The sequence below is a fragment of the Bufo bufo genome, chromosome 4, assembly GCF_905171765.1.
Source record: "Bufo bufo chromosome 4, aBufBuf1.1, whole genome shotgun sequence".
Classification (NCBI taxonomy): Eukaryota; Metazoa; Chordata; class Amphibia; order Anura; family Bufonidae; genus Bufo; species Bufo bufo.
Window position 1 is genome coordinate 36,886,533 of NC_053392.1, and position 25,525 is coordinate 36,912,057.

Sequence of the window (25,525 nt, forward strand, 5' to 3'; positions counted from 1 at the left end):
CTTGGCAGCGATGTGATGCAGGCCTCTTCCGGCCTGTGTCCCGCGCTGTGCGGCTCAGGCGGCGCGATGACGTCATTGCGCCGCCTGCGCCGGCCTCTGATAGGCTGCCGGCCTAGTGCCAGCAGCCTATCAGAGGAAGGGAAAGGGACACGCCTCTCCCTCCCCTGCCTCAGCACAGTCATCTGTATCGCTGTCCTGAGGACGGTGATACAGATGATTATGGAGATGAACGCTTTCACAATGGAAGCGTTCATCTCCCTGTGCCCCGCCGATGCCCCCCCCACCTCTGAGCAGCTCAGGGGGGGGGGCAATTGCCCAATTGCCCCCCCCCCCTGGATCCGCCAGTGGTCTGTTGGGACTCTGGCACACATGGCTGACTATATGTTAGGCTGACTTTCCCTTGACCCTCACGTTATACGCATTTTGGCCAACACGGATTACTGGTTGTTCACCCTTCTCGACCCCCTCTACAAAGAGAACTTCTCATCTCTCATTCCTGTGGTGGAGAGGAAGAGAAAAATGGTGCAATACCAGAAGGTCCTTGTGGAAAAATTGCTCCAAAAATTTCCAGCTGACAATGCTGGAGGCAGAGTACGTACTTCCTTGGGCAACTGAGGAGGGGAGACAAAGGGAACACACAGCAGTTCCAACACAGGCAGGCCAACACTCTCCAAGGCCTGGGACAGTTACATGACACCCTGATCCGTGGCCTAGTGTCACAAGGACAGAAAGGTTTTGGAAGATGGTGAAGGAGTATGTAGCAGACCGTGTCAGTGTCCTCAATGATCCCTCAGTGCCTTACAACTACTGGGTGTCCAAGCTAGACACGTGGCATGAACTGGCGCTCTACACCTTGGAGGTGCTGGCCTGCCCTGCCGCCAGCGTTTTGTCAGAGCGATATTTAGTGCATAATAACTGATAAGCGCATCCGACTGTCAACTGAAAATGCTGACAGGTTGACTCTTATCAAAATGAACAAGGCCTGGATTGCTCCGGACTTCTCGACTCCACCAGAGGAAAGTGGCTGAACATAAAGGCACTTTAAATGTGGCTTTTATGGTGTATTTATTGCACTGTATTCCCATGCACCCCTTCCACCACAGAAATGGATATATGGTTCAATCTTCCTTTTCTCGTCCTCCTCCATCATATCAACATGCTTATTAGGCTGCCCTCACCCATAATGTTTTAGATGGTCATATCAGCAGGCCCTCGCCCCTAATGTTTTTGAGGGTCACCAGCAGGCCATCAATCATAATTTTTCAAGGCTGTGTATGATGCCCTCCTTTATGTGTAATAAGGGGTTTATTGTAGTGCCGGTTCCTTGTAATTTTTGGCAGCCCTTTCCCTTAGTGCATAGGCTTTATGAGTGTAGGAGTCCCACTACCTGAACAATTATACCACAATGTGAATGAGGCCCTCCTTTATATGATATACAGGTTGTATCGTCGTTAGGTCAAAACATTCGGAGCTTGATCCCCGGATGTTTTGTCCAGTGCCCCAAATGTTATGCTGGTACTGTAGCATTTTTATTTTTTTTATTTGGCTATTCCGGAGCCCTTTAATATTGATTGGACCCGGCCAATCCACCACAGATCATCCCCCCCCCCCCTTGTACTTGTTCCGCTGATCCGCTACTTGCGGACTACTTGGGCATGAGTTCAGTAACTTTGGTGCGCAATCCCATCCTGCGAGACCCGCCGCGGTAGGTCACGGGTCTCGCGGGATCACGCGCCGCAGGACGGGATTGTGCACCAAAGTGACTGAACTCATGCCCAAGTAGTCCGCACCGCAAGTAGCGGATCAGCGGAACAAGTACAAGGGCGGTGGGGACGGGGTGATCTGTGGGGTTGCCCAGGGTCCACTCCCATCAATATTAAAGTTTTCTGCAGTGGTGAGGAAATGAAACATAACAGATATTGGAAAGTTACCAAAGGCTGTATTATATAATGACTGCAGTCTGCACTTCATTTGCCTAAACCAGAACACCCCTTTAAGCATGCCTTTAATGTGCAATTTCAACACAGTGGGGATGTTTTAAGACCCTAGCAACGCCCCTGCACGGGGGTATCACCGCTTTGGACCATCCCTATTACTACTTGTCACTTTGCTACAATGTTCCTCCATCGTTTCTCCCCCACCCCCTCCCTCTGCTGCGGGTCCTTACATTTGTTTGCCATTAGATTGGGTGGGAGCAGGGATTCCTCTGTTCTGCATACACTTCACTGTGTCAGATTTCTCCATCGCCTCCTTTTTTTTTTTTTTGCAGGCTGAACCTGGAGCAGCAGAGCCGGAGAAGTATAGGAGGATGCAAACACTGACTTTTTTGCTTCTGAGCTCCTCACAACCAAGGAAGTTTGTCTAGGCTTCACACCAAAGGACGCAGCCCTTTCGGGATGAACTTCTTGCCGGTTCCGATCAGGACTGATAACGTCTGAGGATGTTATGGAGGAGAAAACCGCTCCATTCCAGCCACAAGTTCCTCGAGATGTAGATGGGGCTCTGATTGTCTTCTAGGAAAAGATGAGAAGAAGAAATTAAAACATTTTTAAAAAAATTCTTAACAAAGACCATCCACCGGCGCTGCTGGGAGTAATTCGAGCAGTTAACGGGCTTTAGCCGGGTCGTCCTCGAGGGAACAATGAGAGGTAGGTCGTTGGCAGCTCCACTATGGGGACTACTGCTGAACAATAGCAGATGTGTGCAAGACCAGAGATGGAGAGGAAAGCCAAGGAGGAAGCAGGTCTTAACCAGCCGCTGGCATCTGACAAAAGGGACGTTAAAGGGACACTATACTAGAGGCACGGTTTCTTTCCACTGGCCATGTGGTATATAGATCCTGGCCAGGGGTGCACCACCAATGAGGTCAGGTGAGGCACCACCAGGTAGGGGCAAGAGGGGGGCAGCGGAAGGGCTATGGGCAATGAGCGCTATCATTGTGGCAAAGAGGTTAGGTTATGAAATTGGCATTTGGGGGGGGGGTGGCGGCGTTTCAGTTTACGCCTCTGGCAGCAGAAAGGCTAGGTGCACCCTTGATCCCGGTTATCAGCCGTTTCCATGTGAACACTCTCTATTGTGTTCCGCGGACTGCCTGTGGGATGGGTGAACGTAATCTATTGCTTCCTGTTCCCTTACGATGAAAAGTTCTGGGGCATTTTAATATTGCATCTTTGTGTCTACCTTTTTCAAGATCTCTGCTTGCTGTCACGCAACTGTAACGTTTTCCTTTCCATTCAGAGTTCTAATACTTCTGTTACAGTTGTATCTCATGGTATCTCTCTTGTGAGATGAATAGCTCTGGACTCCAGGGTTAATGATACCTTTTACCTGCACCGATACATTGTAGCAAACCATCAGGGCAGGAGAGAGAAGTTGTGCTGCCGATGTGTTTGGCTCACAGAATTGTAACAAACCCTCAGCTGTGAGAAGCATTAGATCTGGAGGAGCATTCAGCTTCTGTATGCAAGGAATGGTCCCACTGACAGAGGACAACAACGGCAGATGGAGGGGGGCAGAGCCACAATCACCTCTCACGGCCCATTTTGCTTCCCCCTGTGCCATATTTGCTGAACATGAAGTCCAGAAGGTCATTGGAAAACAGATGTAGCAGAGCTGAGTGCGTTGTTTGTTTCTTATGCACACAATAACTCAGGCTAATACAATAAAGTTACCCGCAGGCCAGTAAAAATGCACAGCCATGAGTTATGGCAATAAACAAACTGAGCACTGCTACATCTCTGTCTTTCTATATAATGTACATATGTAGTAGGGATGAATTTGTCAGGTGGCACCACCCATAGTGCTGAGGTATCATCTGTGAATTTTCACAAGTTATAATGGTATACAACCAACCTGAAACAATGACATAACCACCACAGGTGTATATTTGTAAGAGTCTCCTGTGGTGGAACACCCCTTTAAATAAGAACAGCTATAGGACCCCTTTATATTTCTCCGTACCCTTTGGTTTGTCAGGCATGATTCACTTTAGTATAATATTAAATCTGTGGATATTAATTGGTTGGTTTGTGAATAAAATGCCAGAAGAGCAGTGAAGACTGACGCACTGTAGGAAGGAATTTAACCGTGGGTTAGAATGCAGATTAATAGGTGTTAGGAAAGTGGGGTGAGCCCTTCTGGGCTCCATGGCTGCTACTAAGGGAAAATGCTGGGGGACACCGGCTCTTTAAAGAGACTGGTCACAATCCGCCTCATTCATCTCCTGCTGGTTCAGTTTCAGGCCGATGAAAGCTCCAACCTCGTCTATTTTTGTGACCACAAAGTTTTCGGTTTTCCGTACTGAAGGAAAACAAGACATAGCAAATAGCTGGAGGCCAGAAGAAGGCAACGTTTCACCTCATCAGCCTCCATCACTGCCCAAAACAGGAACAGGCATCTCCCCAGAGTCTTCAAAGTCCTGCTGTCCACATGGCCAGATAGACAAGGCTGCAACATTGCTTAGCATTCAAGGATGGTGGTCACCAGCTAAAAAAAATATCCCTCTTACCATTAGAAATGTACTTTTCTCTTTACTTTACCAAAATTATACCATCCCCGGCACTGTCCCTTATCTGGAGGACACATAGTTCTGTTCATTCTGCATAGAATGCAAGAGCTACAGTGAAAACTGACACATGCAGGCAGAACAGTAAAATGGGGGAGAATGGTTCAAGAATGTAACTGTACTCAAGAATGTAGATTGGCAGTCAGAGTCTGTGTAAATTTGGGTAACAACCCTACGGGCACTGTAATGGGCAAGAGTTAACAGCCCTAGTGGTCTAGTGGATGAAAATGTAAATATCCTTTAGGGTCTAAAATGATATAGTGCCTAGCATCCCTCATAGCTTAGGGTAAAGGTTTAATATCCCTGGTGGTCTAGAGTGCTAAAAGGTTTAATATACCTGGTATTCTCGGGAGTTGAAGGTGTTAATATCCCTGGTAGTCTAGGGAGTCCATTAGCTTACCATCCCTGGTGTTCTAGGGAGCTAAGGGATTAATATCCCTGGTATTTTCGGAAGCTAAAAGTGTTAATATCCTTGATGGTCTAGGGAATTGAAGGGTTAAATATCCCTGGTGGTCTGTGCAGATAAAGGTTTTAATACCCCTGGTGGTCTACAGAGTTTATGAGCTGACTATCCCTGATGTTCTAGGGAGCTAAAGGGATTATTATCCTTAGTGGTCTAGAAAAATAAAGGGCTTAATATCCTTGGTGATCTAGGCATCTGAAGGTTTTAATAACCCTGGTGGTCTACAGAGTTAAAGAATTTAATATCCATGGTGGAGTAAAGAGCTGAAGGGTTGATCATCCCTGGTGGTGTATGTAGCTGAAGGGTTTGATATCCTGGGTGGTCTAGAGAGTTGAAGCTTAAAAAAACTCGAGAGATTTTTGTAACATCTTCTTTGCCCACACACAGTCTATGTTATCTCCTTAAGTACTCTACTGCTCGACCTTGACAATATAGAATTCCCCACCACTCAAGTCAAAGCTATGTACCACAAATCTGGGAGCTCAAGTGAAGGAACTGAGACCAAAGAGAGGACTAGTGGTTAACTGCAGGTGGTTATAATGAGAAATTCCAAGATGAATCACAGGGATTTGTCAAGACTTTGGATGCTACCACAGTATTATGTAATAGACACAGAACGTTCCGTGCCTTCTTGGTTGGGCTGTAACTACAGAACAGAAAGCTATAAAAAGTGTGGTGGGAGACTTGTCCATATAGACCCACACTTATCGTCTCAAATCAATATCTATAGGTCTAATGAATCTGGGTCTGAATTGCACTCAGAAATAACTAGACTTCAGTGTTTAGTAACTGTCAGGGAAGGTGACGGAACATGTAAGAGGTCTTGTAGTCATCAAGTAGGGTCAGAAACCATAGGTAGACTTCAGTGTGTAGTAAATGTCTAGTAGGTGTGGAAGGTAAAGGAACAGGTAGTCTTGTAGTCATCAAGTAGGGTCAGAAACCATAGGTAGACTTCAGTGTGTACTAAATGTCTAGTAGGTGTGGAATGTAAAGGAACAGGTGGTCTTGTAGTCATCAAGTAGGGTCAGAAACCATAGGTAGACTTCAGTGTGTACTAAATGTCTAGTAGGTGTGGAAGGTAAAGGGAACAGGTGGTCTTGTAGTCATCAAGTAGGGTCAGAAACCATAGGTAGACTTCAGTGTGTACTAAATGTCTAGTAGGTGTGGAATGTAAAGGAACAGGTGGTCTTGTAGTCATCAAGTAGAGTCAAAAGATTACAGATAGAGTGGCAAAGGGGAAAACAAGATCAAGTGTAATATTTGACTTACACATTGTAAAAAAAAAATTAATTTTAAACTAGTGGAGAAACAAACAGAGTGGCCCCTTGTGTAATGGGCAGAGTGGCCATGCGTATGCTGATTGGTCTCCTGGTGGAATAAGCCTATCACAAACATGTTCTTGTAGCCCCATGAGTTTGTCAGATGGTTGGCTGCTCTCACCATGTTGTGTAATTTGCACAGAAATTCCATAGAACAGGAATAAGAACCAATAAAACGAGTGGTGAAAGAAGAACGTGTCCATGTTAGCGCGTACTTGACAGAATGTTGGCCGGTGTCACAGTATTATGTAATATATACAAAAGTTACAAAACCATTTGAGGATGGACGATTGCCAATGACCAGGAACTGTGCCATAGGAACCTCTGAAATAAGTATAGATACCCCCAGAGGGGAGCGGCGTCTGCTTTTCTCCTCGTATAGAGTAAGAACATGAGATTACTGAATAACACAGGGAGCTCCGTTACATCAAATCCTCAATTCCCAGATGTCACACTTGCTGGAAAATAATCCCACCCTGCTAAACCAGTGATGTCATCCCACTATTCCTGGCCTCGAGTCTCCATCTTATTATCCCCAGCCTGCCAGAAAATGATGTTGACAAGTGAAAAATAATATTGGATACAAATTAACCATTAGAGTTCTAGAAATGTCACTTGTAAAATTATTTAATGGATCGGGATAAAACGCCCAGCGGCCACCAGTGGTTTCCTACACATGGCAGGTGACCATCTCTACTCGTTGCCATGTCTGTTCCCATAAGCTCAGCTTGTGTAAATGTCAGCCTCTGCTTTTGTTAGGACATTTAGTGGTGTACCCAAACGGGTCAACAAATCTGTGAACCAACATGGACCCCTATAAGCCCATCAGGAACATAGGAGAACTTAAGTCTTATAATAAGAAGTAATTTGAACATCTGCTGCACTTGATGATGTCGTCACACTGATTCAAATTTCGTGTACATCATGATGTCATATTACATCATGCTAGCAGATGATGTTATATAGGTTACCTGGGTAGACCGCGGGCATGCATACAACGTCCAAGTCAATGGTGGGTGCAACTGCACTCTCCAAATGGTACCAAAGTAAGTGCAGTGGTTGTGGTTGCACTTGGGCTCCTGGTGTTGGGTTGCCAAAAGTCTCCTTACCCCATAAGAAGATATCAATGCTATAAACCATGATTGAACAGGTTTAAGGCTCAAAATTTAAAAATAGACCCTTTTGCTCTGCTACAATGTATCATAGAAGGAGGGGGGAGTCATTTTTCCACCCCTGGTTGGCATATTTGGAAGCCCCTTAGGAGTTAGAGTTGATCCCTCTTGGTATTATGGTATATGGTAGAATTAAGTGAATGTCCTGGAGACAATTGATCATTAAAGGGGTTGTCTGGTTTAATTAACCCATTTCCGTATTGCTTTTTTAAGGGAATTCTAAGTTAACATAGTGAGGATTTCATATTAAGGACCTTCATCTATTACCTAAAGCAGAGAGTGGCCACAAAGAGTGTCTCTCAGTCTGGAGGACCTGGCGTGTACATGCATTACATAAAAAGTCTGTTGAGAACTATGTAATGCCTCATTTTATCCTGTGGTGGCGCTGTAGGAGAACTCAGCACCTGCTGTTGGGTTCCTCCACAGATGAGAGCTGATCGATGGGATTCCCACCAGTTTGACGTCTATCAGTAACCAACTAATTTTTGTTGTAAGCTACAAGGCTTCACATCTACTTACTATAAACGAAGACAGACTTATTTTGTCTTTCAGACGAGCAGCTCCTACAAGAAGACGATGACATGCCCTCGTCTAGACACAGGCAAAATGGTAAGTGACCCTCAGAAAGCAAGTAAAAATCTGTTCACGTCCAATCTCCACAGAAAGTGCTAGAAGAGTTCAGGTTTGACTTGAGTCTACCGTCCTCTCAATACCATATCAACCTTCAGGACCTGAGTCATAAGAGGAAGACCAGTTGCTAGGGACAAGATGCCTCACAAAACCATAGAAACAGATAAAGATACACAGTGAATCTGTAGCAACCGAACTGTCTGAACTTCTAGGTTAAGCAAAAAAAATGGTTCTCAGTACCAGACTATTGCATGAGCTAGAATTGTTGAAGAAGTGACAATTCTGTCTGTAATCTATAAATTGTAGGTAGGACCAGGACAAACTGTGCCAAGTGCCAGAAGAACCTGTCCCTCCAGAACTCGGTGAAGGTTCTCTACGTCTTTGTGGTGATTCTCATCATTGCTGTCATCGTGTTAGCGTCATTGGGTGAGTAGCAGAACATCTATCTTTGCTTTATAAAAACTTGTTAGCTCAATATACAGTCCGGTCCATAAATATTGGGACAGTGACACAATTCTAACATTTTTGGCTCTATACACCACCACAATGGATTTATAATGAAACAAACAAGATGTGCTTTAACTGCAGACTGTCAGGTTTAATTTGAGGGTATTTACATCCAAATCAGGTGAACCGTGTAGGAATTACAACAGTTTGCATATGTGCCTCCCACTTGTTAAGGGACCAAAAGTAATGGGATAATTGGCTTCTCAGCTGTTCCATGGTCAGGTGTATGTTATTCCCTCATTATCCCAATTGCAATGAGCAGAGAAAAGGTCCAGAGTTCATTTCAAGTGTGCTATTTGCATTTGGAATCTGTTGCTGTCAACCCTCAAGATGAGATACAAAGAGCTGTCACTATCAGTGAAGCAAGCCATCATTAGGCTGAAAAAACACAACAAACCCATCAGAGAGATAGCAAAAACATTAGGCGTGGCCAAAACAACGGTTTGGAACATTCTTAAAAAGAAGCAAAGCACCGGTGAGCTCAACAACACCAAAAGACCCGGAAGACCACGGAGAACAACTGTGGTGGATGACCGAAGAATTATTTCCCTGGTGAAGAAAACACCCTTCACAACAGTTGACCAGATCAAGAACACTCCCCAGGAGGTAGGTGTATGTGTGTCAAAGTCAACAATCAAGAGAAGACTTCACCAAAGTGAATACAGATGGTTCACTACAAGATGTAAACCATTGGTGAGCCTCAAAAACAGGAAGGCCAGATTAGAGTTTGCCAAACGACATCTAAAAAAGCCTTCACAGTTCTGGAACAACACCCTATGGACAAATGAGACCAAGATCAACTTGTACCAGAGTGATGAGAAGAGTATGGAGAAGGAAAGGAACTGCTCATGATCCTAAGCATACCACCTCATCAGTGAAGCATGGTGGTGGTATGTCATGGCGTGGGCATGTATGGCTGCCAATGGAACTGGTTCTCTTGTATTTATTGATGATGTGACTGCTGATAAAAGCAGCAGGATGAATTCTGAAGTGTTTCGGGCAATATTATCTGCTCATATTCAGCCAAATGCTTCAGAACTCATTGGACGGCACTTCACAGTGCAGATGGACAATGACCCAAAGCATACTGCAAAAGCAACTAAAGAGTTTTTTAAGGGAAAGAAGTGGAATGTTATGCAATGGCCAAGTCAATCACCGGACCTGAATCCGATTGAGCATGCATTTCATTTGCTGAAGACAAAACTGAAGGGAAAATGCCCCAAGAACAAGCAGGAACTGAAGACAGTTGCAGTAGAGGCCTGGCAGAGCATCACCAGGGATGAAACCCAACGTCTGGTGATGTCTATGCGTTCCAGACTTCAGGCTGTAATTGACTGCAAAGGATTTGCAACCAAGTATTAAAAAGTGAAAGTTTGATTTATGATTATTATTCTGTCCCATTACTTTTGGTCCCTTAACAAGTGGGAGGCACATATGCAAACTGTTGTAATTCCTACACCGTTCACCTGATTTGGATGTAAATACCCTCAAATTAAAGTTGACAGTCTGCAGGTAAAGCACATCTTGTTCGTTTCATTTCAAATCCATTGTGGTGGTGTATAGAGCCAAATATGTAAGAATTGTGATGATGTCCCAATATTTATGGACCTGACTGTATCTGTCACTTAAAGAGGTTGTCCAGGTTCAGAGCTGAACCCGGACATACCCCGAATTTCACCCAGGCAGCCCCCCTCATAAGAGCATCGGAGCAGTTTGTTTTGTGGAGTCCCGGTGACGAACCAGGCTCTCCTTCACACTGCCAGCAGTGAGCCCCGTGACATCACCGGCACTGATGGGCGAGCTTTAGCGCTGCCCTAGCCTGTAAAACGGCTAGGGCAGCGCTAAAGCCATCCCATCAGAGCTGGTGACGTCACCGAACACACTGCTGGGCGGAAGCCTCCACCCAGCAGTGTGTTATAGTAAATAAAAGAGCCCTTGCCCTGCGCTATCCAGGGAGCACTGTGCAGGCGCCGGAGGACAGCGCAAGCGCAAGGAAAAAAGAAGTAGGTGGGCATTTGGGATCATTATGGAGATGTCAGGTACCCTTTACACAGAGAAAAGGGTGCCCCTTTATCTGGCGGTCAGACCTCCACTGGTAGCTTGTCCTCTCCGAGGTTGATATCTGTATATCGTTTACTGGAGAGAATACACATAAACAGCGGTGGGGGGGGGGGGGGGGGGTGACAAAGCCGCCGACAACAACAAACACTTGGCGCCAGCAGAGACCTCGACCCTGGTGGACGGAGGCTGACAACTGACAAACTGCACATCACAGGCTGAGTAGCAACATCAAGGATGTAACAAACAGCTCACGTATTGTGCTGCTCACATGTAGCAGAGCTAAACCTGTTGGGGTGGCACAGCTTGTGTAGAGTAACAAGCATCTGGCTTAGATACTGCAGTTCTATGCCAGAAGCACTGCTAACACACTAAAATCACCAAGTCTCGCGCCAAATGACAAACTCAGCTCTGCTAGCTTTACCTTTCTGTATTCAATTGGGAGCCTGCATTATTATGCACATTACATCCTTCACTCACTGCGCGCTGTCAGTCTTCACTGTAGCTCTAGCATTATGTTCAGGGTGAACAGCTTCTTAGCAGACTGCAGTATTATAACTCTCAACAAGGAGATAAAAATAAACAAAAGGGACTTGAAAAAAACGGAAAAAAAACATGAGTTTCTCATGTGACTTTTTTTGATGTTCTATTCAGCCACTGGTGGCCACCATGACAGTGCCCAGAGGTGTTTTACCACAGACCACCAGCTTTACCTATAGAAGTGTCAGTCTGTACTGCATTCTGACATTCTGTCCCTAAGCCAGAAAGACCAGGTTGAACGCAAGTATAGCTTCTAGGGAGGAAGGAGAAGAAAACAAAGGGACCAAAAATACGTACTGTCTCTTTAAGAGACATGGCCGAGGACCTCGGGGTAAATAAGAATGACCGCACTGAAGTCAAATGTCAGGAGATGAGTAGATGTTGAGGGATGACGCCTCATTTCCCTGTGTTATTTACAGTTTTCAGGAAAGTCAATTCCCTGTACGATGACTTCAGCTCGGCAAAGTCCGGCTATGAGAAGAAGATTGTCTCCGTCCAAGTGGATCTTCAGGAGCTCGGTAAATATTGGGATTTTCCTTCCCGGCTGAACTCTCCGGCTCAGTTTCTTCCATTAGTTTGTTTAAAGAGCCAGTCAGAAGCTTTGAACTCTGCCCGCCAGACTTCTGCCTTTTTCTTACTGTTTTCTCTAGTCAGGTTGCCTAGCAACCATTGTCTTCTTGTCTGGGTGACCACCACATTAGTACATGTACGGGTCAAGGATGTGTCCACACAGCCACATTGGCATCTGTAGAAGTATAAGGGCCCATGCGGCACCACTGTAGGCCTCGGCGCACAGAGGACATTTCCCTGCCAGAGGCACCATCTTAAAGGTGTCCTCATAAGGCATGACCCTGAGCTGTGATAGAGCGAGGGCTTCAGCACAAAAGACACACCCATGAGCTGTGATAAGGAGAGAGCTGCACCAGAAAGGACACACCCCCTCAGCTGTGATAGGGAGCGAGCTTCAGCAGAAATGACACACCTGATGAGAAAGGACCCACAACCTGAGAAGGATATGCTCCCTGAGCTGCAGCAGAAAAGACATGCCCTATGAGTTTTAATAGGGAGAGAGCCTCAGCAGAATTAGGGTGAGATGGCTAGCGTTAGTAAGGCTAGGGGGTAGGTTAGCGACTCCTCACAACATTGGGTAATATCTCCGTGTAATAAGAACATGTTCACATCTGGCGTATTCTGCCGGTCACATGATATCCCCCGGAGTACTCGGCGGTAAAGCACCGGCTGTGTAATCACTGCGTTCGTTTCCAGGCAGAATCGGCTGGGTGTTGTTTTGCACATTTCATGGGAATTTGAAAGTTTTCCAAAAATCTGTTTCTACTTAACGTCCATCAGACATAAGTATTTCCGGGGGCTTAATCCCTGGGAGGACCCCGGCGTTAAGACTGACAACCAATATGGCCGCCATTACGATGAGCCAGGCTTTCCTACAACCCGGGCGAGTTCTAGTCCTGTGACGGACTGTTCAGCCATCACATCCCTCATCCTGTCCTCGCGGAGGACTTATTATTGGCTGCGGAGAGTCTACTGAGGCTCGTTAACTAATTACAGGACGATATCCGATTATACGGCTACAGCCAATAGATCATAGAGGAGGGTGAGACTGGGCCAAAACCGCTGCAAGTGCAGACACAGTGTACAGCTCCAAGGGCTTCCAACATACTTTGTGTCGCAGTTCTTTACTGTTTATAAGATCACCGCTGGCCATCAGTGAATGGGAGCATTCTTGTTTGCTTCCAGAGATCATCCTGACCTAACACTCCTCCCAGCTGGGGGGTTATTGCAATTGTATCCAGTGTAGAACTGAGGAAAACTAGTTCTATAGTCTTAGAAATTTGCAACAACATATCAGCGTAAGGTCCAGGTTCTTTAGCTCATCTTTAGGCAGATATTTTCAGTTCTGGTAGGTTTCGAAGGCGATTTTTGGTCATGTGAGGTGGAAGGTAGACATACAAAGGTTATCAAGTTTGGGTGTCAATGAGATTCTGAAAAAGGGATGAATACAGACCCCCGACCGAAACCCCCAGCACAATGCAGATCTCAGACACCCCTTTAAATTAGCTGTACACCACATCCCCCTTAACACAGTCTCCAGACAAATTCAATCATAAAGTCTTAAAGACTATGTACACCTTCGGAGACAATTTTTTTATAATTGCATTTACTCATTTTTGGCTAAAAATAATTTTTTAAAATTGGCCTTTATTAAAAATATTGAGCCTTTCTGTCACAAAGGCTTAACTTTTTCTAACTGTGTGACTGGTACTTGCACTTTGTGTCGGTCACCTAATTGGTAGGTAAGTTGCAATCTAATAAACTAATAGCACACACACAACACATTGAGTAGACAAGAAGGAAAAGTAAGTGAACCCCTGTGTTAAGAACTCCAAGGACTAAACGGCAAAAGAAGCTTTATTTAAAGGGGTTTTCCGGGCTTTTAATATTGATGACCTATCTTCAGGATAGGTCATCAATATTAGATCGGTGGGAGTCCGACACCCGGCAACACCACCAATCAGCTGTATTAATATAAGGCGTGCGCCGTGCACGTATGCCGTCTCCTGTCTCTCTTTCTGCTCGCTGTCAACATAACCGATCTCTTCATACAGCTGATCAGCGGGCCCCCCGCGATCTAATATTGATGACCTATCCTATATTCATCCCTCCCCATTTTTACACACCACTGCTCAATTCTGACCATAGACAAAATTCTGATATCCAGGAGTGAAGACGAGTGCAAGAACGGGTAGAGGTGAACATAATTTAAAGAAATGGAATCTGAGAGATCTCCAGGAGTTTATGCCCATTCCTATACCAGCCTCAGGACAAAACATCTGTCAGCAGAATGACATCCATCCACCTTGTCTTACAGGGTTAACTCAGGGATCTTTTTTATGACCTATGTAGTCCTCTCTAAGGTTCTTGGAGTTCTTGGGCAGGATGAACCTTTTTGTGTCATGTTCCACCCCCATCTTATCCTGCATCTCTGCATGGTTCATGAACAATTTTACAATTTTATGATGTGTTTAATAGGTTGACATCATTAGAGATTAGTCAGATTTTGACAAGACTGAGAGAAAAAAGTGTTAGAAGGAGATATCAATTAGCAATGTTTAAGTAATTATCCTATTAATAGTTCCTTTAATAGCAGCAAATTTTGATAATTATGTTTTTAAATCGTTAGACATAAAATCTATTGGAAACTGCTCCTACTGCCACGATGCCACCTACTTGGGACAAGAAATCAGCAAACTTCAGGGGGAGTTGGAAGAGATACAGAAGATGCTCTTGGCCCAGGACATGCAACTGGACAAGACATCTCAAAATCATCAGCTCCTTATAGCCACCAACAGCAAAATGGACAATCAGATAGAGAGGAGTAACATCTCCCTTCGACAGATCAATCAGACTTTGGGACTTTTCCTGTCGCAGGTCAAAGGGTGGCAAACCACCGCAGCCGAGCTGGAAACTTCGGTGAAAAACTTGGTCCAGGAGAGGTATGACATCACAGCCGCCGTCCAGCAGATAAATTTTACTGTTAGGCAAACTTCGGAGTGGATACAGGTTATCCAGAGAAAAAACGATGAGGAAACGTTGACCTTACAAAAAATTGTCACTGACTGGCAAAATTATAGCAAAATTTTGGGTGGATTTAAATCCACTTCTGTCAAAACCATTGACCTGGTAAGAAACATTCAAAGCAGCATTACAGCCACAGCCCAACGTATCACTATGAACACGGAGGTCATGCATGATCTGGTCCTACAAGTTATGGGGCTTCAGCTCCAATTGGACAACATCACTTCTTTTCTTGATGACCATGAAGAAAACATGCAAGATCTCCAGTATCATACCAAGTACACGCAAAATAGGACTGTTGAGCGGTTCGAGAGCCTCGAGGGCAGGATGTTTTCTCATGAGACTGAAATCGCGACTATATTCACAAATATCAATGCTACTGACAACCACGTGCACAGCATGTTGAAGTATCTGGACGATGTACGTCTCTCTTGCACACACGGGTTCAATTCTCATGCTGAGGAACTCTACTACCTTAACAAGTCTGTCAGCCTCATGGAAGGGGCCACCGATTTGCTGAGAGAGAGGTTCAGTCTTATGAATGCTCGTCTAGATTTTGATGTTAGGAACCTTTCAATGATCATGGAAGAAATGAAACTGGTGGACATCAAACATGGGGACATCCTCCAGAAAGTCACAATTGTGCAAGGTAAGCATCTCAAGCATCTTGTGTCAAGTATTAAAGTTATCCCTTATCCACAGGATTGGAGATAACTAACTGATTGGCGGGGACTGCCACTGATCCTGTGAATAGGGGTCCCATATCCCCATCCTGATGGGGCGGCAGACCAGACACGTACCTTGATGCTCAATTCATTCTCTATAGGACTATTGGAGATTGCCAAGTACAGAACATGCAGTCCCATACAGAATGAATGGAGCGGGTGGGTGCATGTTCGGTCTGGTGCTCCAACGGGACAGGGATATGGGACCTCGGATTTGGGATTGATGGGGTCCCAATGGCCAGACCCCTACTGATCAGTTAGTTATTCCCTATCCTGTGGCACAACCTCTTTAAAGATCTACTTTTTCTTAAAAGGGTTCTTCACCTCTTTTCATATCTGGTCGTCTAATTCAGTGTTTCCCAACCAGTGTGCCTCCAGCTGTTGCAAAACTACAACTCCCAGCATGCCCGCACAGCCAAAGGCTGTCCGGGCATGCTGGGAGTTGTAGTTTTGCAACAGCTGGAGGCACACTGGTTGGGAAACACTGGTCTAATTGTTAGGGATACACTGCCTTCAACAAGTCGACAGCAACTAGCCTATCTGAGATTAGTTTGGCCTTCAAGTCAAGCCAAAACTGGCATAGATTAATTAAGGATCAAGAAGGGGCACAAAGGTTTAAAGCAGTCCAAAACACTGCATTGGTTAACTTCTTAATTGTTGGTTAATTTCTTAATGTACACTTAAATGAAGTCTGTCAGCAGTTTTGACCATGCTAAACTGCTGATAACACTAGGTAGGGGCTGGACAGAGGAGTACAAGCATATACTTTGTGGAGCTTCTGCAAGTGCCCAGGAGGTGGTGCTTCTCTGTGAAGTGCTCTCTGGATTGAGCTGCTTCACAACCCTGTCCCTCTCCTCTGAGTGAGGAGCTTTAGTAGTCTCCTGATTGGAAGCTACAGCTGTCATTCAGCGCACAGGGGAGGGGCTATGAAGCAGCTCAATGTAGAGACCAGGCAGCACTTCACAGAGAGGCACAGCCTCCTGGACACTTGCAAGAACCTGACCTAGCAGAATAAAAATCCATATTCACACTAGTCCTGATAATAAAATAGCCAAGAAAAGTATGTTTATCCCTCCTCGTCTGAACCCTTAACTAGTGCTGTCTGTAGTTTGGCATGGTCAAAAATGTTGACAGACTCCCTTTAAGTGTTAATTGTGGTGCTATTACCACAATAGGATGTAATGATACAGTACATCTAGTGGACGGCAAGCGCAGAATACATTCTGCTGCAATGGCCAAGATCACATTTATTTCAAATCCAAGATGGTGGCCACACCATCCGAGGAGTTTGACAGAGGGTAGTAGCTCCATCGCAGATCCTGTGATCATGTTGTAGGACACAGCTGATGGGTTTCTGTGGCTGCCGAGGACACGCAGAAATCTCCAGTCTGCCGGAGTACAATGCCGTGTAGCACTAGCTCAGCTGAATGTATTGATATCTTTCACTTAGTGATATGTTTCTTCATTCTGAAGAAAAAGTACTTTTAATCCAGATATAAATAAGCAGTTATGTGCACCGTGGGCGGGCTCAGAGCACTCTGTGCACCTTTCCTCTTCCTGCTTCCTGTACTAGCCCCTCCCTCTCCTTCCTAAATGACAGGGCTATTTTCCTACATAGTCATCTCACCTCATTCAAGAAAAAGGAGGGGCTGGCGGGAGGATCAAGGGTGTACAGAGTGTCTTGAGCCCACCCTAGGTGCACTTAACTGCTTATTTGCATAAGGAAAAGTCATTTTTCTCCAGAATCAAGCAACTGATCACAATGTGAGATCATTACATTCATCTGAGCTAGCCCTAAAAGGCATTGTGTCTATTCTAGTGAATTTCCAGGTAACAGACTACCTTAAAAAAGCAGCTGTGTGTGAGCAAAACGACTGAAGTTTTAGGTCACTGACAGCAAGCAGGGATCTTGAAAATAATGATCAAAAGTATATTAGAAAGCCAAACATGTATTTGCATTTTCACACTGTCAGTAAACAAGTATCCCCACCAGAGACAGTGTCAGAACGTCAGAGACAGAGCACCCCATAAACAGCATCATCAAGCAGTAGACTGTTCCAGTGTTCGACAGCATTCTCTCATGGTCTTCAGTATTTAAAGACCACCTGTCATCAGGGTGAACTCTATTAAACCAGGCATATGGCCTGGTAGGGTTTTTCCTGCTGATTAAAATGATACCTGTCTTGCAAAAATCGGTTGCAGCATTCCTGAGAAAAAAGGACTTTTATTGTTTATGCAAATGATGGCTTCAGAGAACTGGGGGGTGTGGCTAGCACTGGAAAGCGGACCTACATCAGGGGTTGGGCTCCACCCCTCAGTGCACTCTAGCCCTCATTTCTAATAAAGAATAAATGTCTTTTTTTCTCAGGAATGCCACAACCGATTTTCACAAAACAGGTATCATTGTAATCAGCAGGATCCACCCTGCCAGAAAAGATCTGATTTCATCCTGGTGATCAATGCTCTTTAAAATGTCAGAGGTTTGGATTTTGGTGCTGATACCCCCATCAGGTGCTAAAATGAGGCAGGAAAAGAGCGTAGCTGCGTGCTGACCCCATGAACCCATCATCTCTGTTTAGCTCTCCTCGGAGAGGCAGAAAGTGGACTTTTTATGAATCTGTACAGAGCGAGCGAAGCAGAATGAAGGGGGCAGCTCTCAGCTGAGCACTTCTTCCCCATAGTTTTAGCGATGGGTAGGGGTCTAAGCACCCACGCGCCCACCAGTCAAAATCTTTGACACAGCACTATGACATGTTAGAAGTTTGTGAAAATGTGATACAGTAGGGACCCTTTTAAGGGAAACTTGTATGTTCTTCTCGAGTGTCTGGGACCTCAAAACTTCGAGACTATTCTGCAGGAATCACATCTGACCAAACAATGCCCACTGAATGCTAATGTTATCCAGATAAATACAGGTTCTGGACTTGGTAATCTCATGTGATAGACCTTGGTCAGTCACTGTGCCATGGTATATTCAGTATACAGTACTCAGTAGATCTGAGCTACAGAAGAGACATACAGAGCTCTCACAGCTTGTTTTTAGCATTTTTATGAATTTAAATCACTATAAATAAGTTAGATTTATAATGATTTCCCGATTTCAATTGCAAAAGCTCCCGAGTTGCAAAACAAAGGAAGCGAGCGCTGACATCAGTTTATGTGGCAGAAAGTAGTAGAACATAAAGAGTAGCAGAGATTTTTAAGGGAAACAGTGAGAAGCTAAGCAGGTCCCTCATAAAACACGCCTGGTGACTCAGAACTGGACTCCACAAGTCGTTAACGCGTTCACCGCTCACATCCACTGCTGGTGGGATAAATGACTTCCAAATCTGACCTCACCTCGAGCAGGGAAAACAGTGAAGGCGAATTTCCATCCAGCAAATAAAATAAACATGTCAGTGAAATATAAGAAAACAACCAAATCCATCAACTGCGAATAGCATCACCCAAAAATATGAAATGTGTTCTGATGGCAGAGTGACGGCACATATACGGTATATGCTATTTTTCCTCATTTGCAGCCTGAAAAATCAAAGGGGATAAAAGGGAGGATAAGAACCTGACTCAGGGTGTGATATTCTTCAGGCACTAAATTGTGCTGGAACAACTCCTGAACTGAAGGAAGACATTACTAATTCTACAGACATGTGGAATATAATAAACTTTATAAATATATATGGCTTACACAGTTATATATTTCCAGTACCAGCAATACAGCAATAATTCTGCTGCTATATAACAAATATAATACATCAATGTACAACTACTATAATACTGCTCCTATGTATAAGAATATAACTACTATAATAACTGCTCCTATGTACAAGAATATAACTACTATAATAACTGCTCCGATGTATAAGAATATAACTACTATTATACTGCTTCTATGTACAAGAATATAACTACTATAATACTGCTCCTATGTACAAGAACATAACAACTATAATACTGCCTCCTATGTACAAGAATATAACTACTACAATACTGCTCCTATGTACAAGAATATACCTAATATAATACTGCTCCTATGTACAAGAATATAACTACTATAATACTGCTCCTATGTACAAGAATATAACTACTATAATACTGCTCCTATGTACAAGAATATAACTACTATAATACTGCTTCTATGTACAAGAATATAACTACTATAATACTGTTTCGTATGTACAAGAATATAACTACTATAATACTGCTCGTATGTGAAAGATTTATAACTACTATAATACTGCTCCTATGTACAAGAATATAACTACTATAATACTGCCTCCTATGTACAAGAATATATCTACTATAATATTGCTCTTACGTACAAGAATATAACTACTATAATACTGCTCCTATGTACAAGAATATAACTACTATAATACTGCTCTTATGTACAAGAATATAACTACTATAATACTGCTCCTATGTACAAGAATATAACTAATATAATACTGCTCCTATGTACAAGAATATAACTACTATAATACTGCTCCCTATGTACAAGAATATAACTACTATAATACTGCTCCTATGTACAAGAATATAACTACTATAATAATGCTTCTATGTACAAGAATATAAGTACTATAATACTGCTCCTGTGTACAAGAATATAACTACTCTAATACTGCTCCTATGTTCAAGAATATAACTAATATAATACTGCTTCTATGTACAAGAATATAACTACTATAATAATGCTTCTATGTAAAAAAAAAACATAACTACTATAATACTGCTCCTATGTACAAGAATATAACTACTATAATACTGCTCCTAGGTACAAGAATATAACTACTAGAATACTGCTCCTATGTACAAGAATATGACTACTATAATACTGCTCAAATGTACAAGAATATAACTACTATAATACTGCTCCTATGTACAAGAATATAACTACTATAATACTGCTCCTATTTACAAGAATATAACTACTATAATACTGCTACTTTTTACAAGAATATAACTACTATAATACTGCCTCCTATGTACAAGAATATAACTACTATATTACTATCTCCTATGCACAAGTATATAACTACTATAATACTGCTCCTACAGTATGTACAAGAATATAACTACTATAATACTGCTTCTATGTACAAGAATATAACTACTATAATACTGCATCTATTTGCAAGAATATAACTTCTATAATACTGCTCCTATGTACAAGAATATAACAACTATAATACTGCTCCTATGTACAAGAATATAACAAATATAATACTGCTCCTATTTACAAGAATATTACTACTATAAAACTGCTCCTATTTACAAGAATATAACTACTATAATACTGCACCTATGTACAAGAGTATAACTACTATAATACTGCCTCCTATGTACAAGACTATAACTACTATAATACTGCTCCTCTGTACAAAAATATGACTACTATAATACTGCTCCTATGTACAAGAATATAACTACTATAATACTGCTCCTCTGTACGAAACTATAACTACTATAATACTGCTTTTATGTACAGGAATATAACTACTATAATACTGCTCCTCTGTACAAAAATATGACTACTATAATACTGCTCCTATGTACAAGACTATGACTACTATAATACTGCTCCTATGTACAAGGATATAACTACTATAATACTACTCCTCTGTACAAAAATATGACTACTATAATACTGCTCCTATGTACAAGACTATAACTACTATAATACTGCTCTTATGTACAATAATATAACTACTATAATACTGCCTCCTATGTACAAGACTATAACTACTATAATACTGCTCCTATGTACAAGAATATAACTACTATAATACTGCCTCCTATGTACAAGAATATAACTGCTATAATACTGCTCCTATGTACAAGGATATAACTACTATAATACTGCTCCTATGTACAAGGATATAACTACTATAATACTGCCTCCTATGTACAAGAGTATAACTACTATAATACTGCTCCTTTTTACAAGAATATAACTACTATAATACTGCCTTCTTTTGTACAAGAATATAACTACTATATTACTATCTCCTATGCACAAGTATATAACTACTATAATACTGCTCCTACAGTATGTACAAGAATATAACTACTATAATACTGCTTCTATGTACAAGAATATAACTACTATAATACTGCTCCTATTTGCAAGAATATAACTTCTATAATACTGCTCCTATGTACAAGAATATAACAACTATAATACTGCTCCTATGTACAAGAATATAACAACTATAATACTGCTCCTATTTACAAGAATATTACTACTATAAAACTGCTCCTATTTACAAGAATATAACAACTATAATACTGTCTCATATGTACAAAAATATAACTACTATAATACTGTTCCTATGTACAAGAATATAACTACTATAATACTGCTCCTCTGTACAAAAATATAACTACTATAATACTGCTTTTATGTACAGGAATATAACTACTATAATACTGCTCCTCTGTACAAAAATATGACTACTATAATACTGCTCCTATGTACAAGACTATAACTACTATAATACTGCTCCTATATACAAGGATATAACTACTATAATACTGCTCCTCTGTACAAAAATATGACTACTATAATACTGCTCCTATGTACAAGACTATAACTACTATAATACTGCTCCTATGTACAATAATATAACTACTATAATACTGCCTCCTATGTACAAGGATATAACTACTATAATACTGCCTCCTATGTACAAGAATATAACTACTATAATACTGCACCTATGTACAAGAATATAACTACTATAATACTGCCTCCTATGTACAAGAATATAACTACTATAATACTGCTCCTCTGTACAAAAATATGACTACTATAATACTGCTCCTATGTACAAGACTATAACTACTATAATACTGCTCCTATGTACAATAATATAACTACTATAATACTGCTCCTATGTACAAGAATATAACTACTATAATACTGCTCCTATGTACAAGAGTATAACTACTATACACTGCGTGCAGAATTATTAGGCAAATGAGTATTTTGACCACATCATCCTCTTTATGCATGTTGTCTTACTCCAAGCTGTATAGGCTCGAAAGCCTACTACCAATTAAGCATATTAGGTGATGTGCATCTCTGTAATGAGAAGGGGTGTGGTCTAATGACATCAACACCCTATATTAGGTGTGCATAATTATTAAGCAACTTCCTTTCCTTTGGCAAAATGGGTCAAAAGAAGGACTTGACAGGCTCAGAAAAGTCAAAAATAGTGAGATATCTTGCAGAGGGATGCAGCACTCTTAAAATTGCAAAGCTTCTGAAGCGTAATCATCGAACAATCAAGCGTTTCATTCAAAATAGTCAACAGGGTCGCAAGAAGCGTGTGGAAAAACCAAGGCGCAAAATAACTGCCCATGAACTGAGAAAAGTCAAGCGTGCAGCTGCCAAGATGCCACTTGCCACCAGTTTGGCCATATTTCAGAGCTGCAACATCACTGGAGTGCCCAAAAGCACAAGGTGTGCAATACTCAGAGACATGGCCAAGGTAAGAAAGGCTGAAAGACGACCACCACTGAACAAGACACACAAGCTGAAACGTCAAGACTGGGCCAAGAAATATCTCAAGACTGATTTTTCTAAGGTTTTATGGACTGATGAAATGAGAGTGAGTCTTGATGGGCCAGATGGATGGGCCCGTGGCTGGATTGGTAAAGGGCAGAGAGCTCCAGTCCGACTCAGACGCCAGCAAGGTGGAGGTGGAGTACTGGTTTGGGCTGGTATCATCAAAGATGAGCTTGTGGGGCCTTTTCGGGTTGAGGATGGAGTCAAGCTCAACTCCCAGTCCTACTGCCAGTTTCTGGAAGACACCTTCTTCAAGCAGTGGTACAGGAAGAAGTCTGCATCCTTCAAGAAAAACATGATTTTCATGCAGGACAATGCTCCATCACACGCGTCCAAGTACTCCACAGCGTGGCTGGCAAGAAAGGGTATAAAAGAAGAACATCTAATGACATGGCCTCCTTGTTCACCTGATCTGAACCCCATTGAGAACCTGTGGTCCATCATCAAATGTGAGATTTACAAGGAGGGAAAACAGTACACCTCTCTGAACAGTGTCTGGGAGGCTGTGGTTGCTGCTGCACGCAATGTTGATGGTGAACAGATCAAAACACTGACAGAATCCATGGATGGCAGGCTTTTGAGTGTCCTTGCAAAGAAAGGTGGCTATATTGGTCACTGATTTGTTTTTGTTTTGTTTTTGAATGTCAGAAATGTATATTTGTGAATGTTGAGATGTTATATTGGTTTCACTGGTAAAAATAAATAATTGAAATGGGTATATATTTGTTTTTTGTTAAGTTGCCTAATAATTATGCACAGTAATAGTCACCTGCACACACAGATATCCCCCTAAAATAGCTAAAACTAAAAACAAACTAAAAACTACTTCCAAAAATATTCAGCTTTGATATTAATGAGTTTTTTGGGTTCATTGAGAACATGGTTGTTGTTCAATAATAAAATTAATCCTCAAAAATACAACTTGCCTAATAATTCTGCACTCCCTGTAATACTGCCTCCTATGTACAAGACTATAACTACTATAATACTGCTCCTCTGTACAAAAATATGACTACTATAATACTGCTCCTATGTACAAGACTATAACTACTATAATACTGCCTCCTATGTACAAGAATATAACTACTATAATACTGCTCCTATGTACAATAATATAACTAATATAATACTGCCTCCTATGTACAAGGATATAACTACTATAATACTGCTCCTATGTACAATAATATAACTAATATAATACTGCCTCCTATGTACAAGGATATAACTACTATAATACTGCCTCCTATGTACAAGAATATAACTACTATAATACTGCTCCTATGTACAAGAATATAACTACTATAATACTGCCTCCTATGTACAATAATATAACTACTATAATACTGCTCCTCTGTACAAAAATATGACTACTATAATACTGCTCCTATGTACAAGACTATAACTACTATAATTCTGCTCCTATGTACAATAATATAACTACTATAATACTGCTTTTATGTACAGGAATATAACTACTATAATACTGCTCCTCTGTACAAAAATATGACTACTATAATACTGCTCCTATGTACAAGACTATAACTACTATAATACTGCTCATATATACAAGGATATAACTACTATAAAACTGCTCCTCTGTACAAAAATATGACTACTATAATACTGCTCCTATGTACAAGACTATAACTACTATAATACTGCTCCTATGTACAATAATATAACTACTATAATACTGCCTCCTATGTACAAGGATATAACTACTATAATACTGCCTCCTATGTACAAGAATATAACTACTATAATACTGCTCCTATGTACAAGAATATAACTACTATAATACTGCCTCCTATGTACAATAATATAACTACTATAATACTGCTCCTCTGTTCAAAAATATGACTACTATAATACTGCTCCTATGTACAAGACTATAACTACTATAATTCTGCTCCTATGTACAATAATATAACTACTATAATACTGCTCTTATGTACAAGAATATAACTACTATAATACTGCTCCCATGTACAAGAGTATAACTACTATAATACTGCCTCCTATGTACAAGACTATAACTACTATAATACTGCTCCTATGTACAAGAATATAACTACTATAATACTGCACCTATGTACAAGAATATAACAACTATAATACTGTCTCATATGTACAAAAATATAACTACTATAATACTGTTCCTATGTACAAGAATATAACTACTATAATACTGCTCCTCTGTACAAAAATATAACTACTATAATACTGCTTTTATGTACAGGAATATAACTACTATAATACTGCTCCTCTGTACAAAAATATGACTGCTATAATACTGCTCCTATGTACAAGACTATAACTACTATAATACTGCTCCTATGTACAAGGATATAACTACTATAATACTGCTCCTCTGTACAAAAAT

General features: G+C 41.8%; 1 protein-coding gene across 3 annotated transcripts in view; it reads left to right on the top strand.

Annotated features, from left to right (window-relative positions):
- The first annotated feature begins 2,088 nt into the window (after positions 1–2,088).
- SCARA3 (scavenger receptor class A member 3) overlaps positions 2,089–25,525 on the top strand; it is a 31,871-nt gene continuing 8,434 nt past the window's right edge. The window contains exons 1-5 of one of the 3 annotated variants that reach the window (XM_040427098.1): positions 2,089–2,648; positions 8,071–8,127; positions 8,455–8,574; positions 11,673–11,771; positions 14,453–15,496. In XM_040427098.1, the coding sequence (XP_040283032.1) occupies positions 2,642–2,648; positions 8,071–8,127; positions 8,455–8,574; positions 11,673–11,771; positions 14,453–15,496 (1,327 nt within the window). In that variant the 5' untranslated portion in view covers positions 2,089–2,641. Of the gene's footprint in view, positions 2,649–2,845; positions 2,886–8,052; positions 8,128–8,454; positions 8,575–11,672; positions 11,772–14,452; positions 15,497–25,525 lie in introns of those variants that run through there. The other 2 variants (XM_040427096.1, XM_040427097.1) reach the window with 2 other exon arrangements.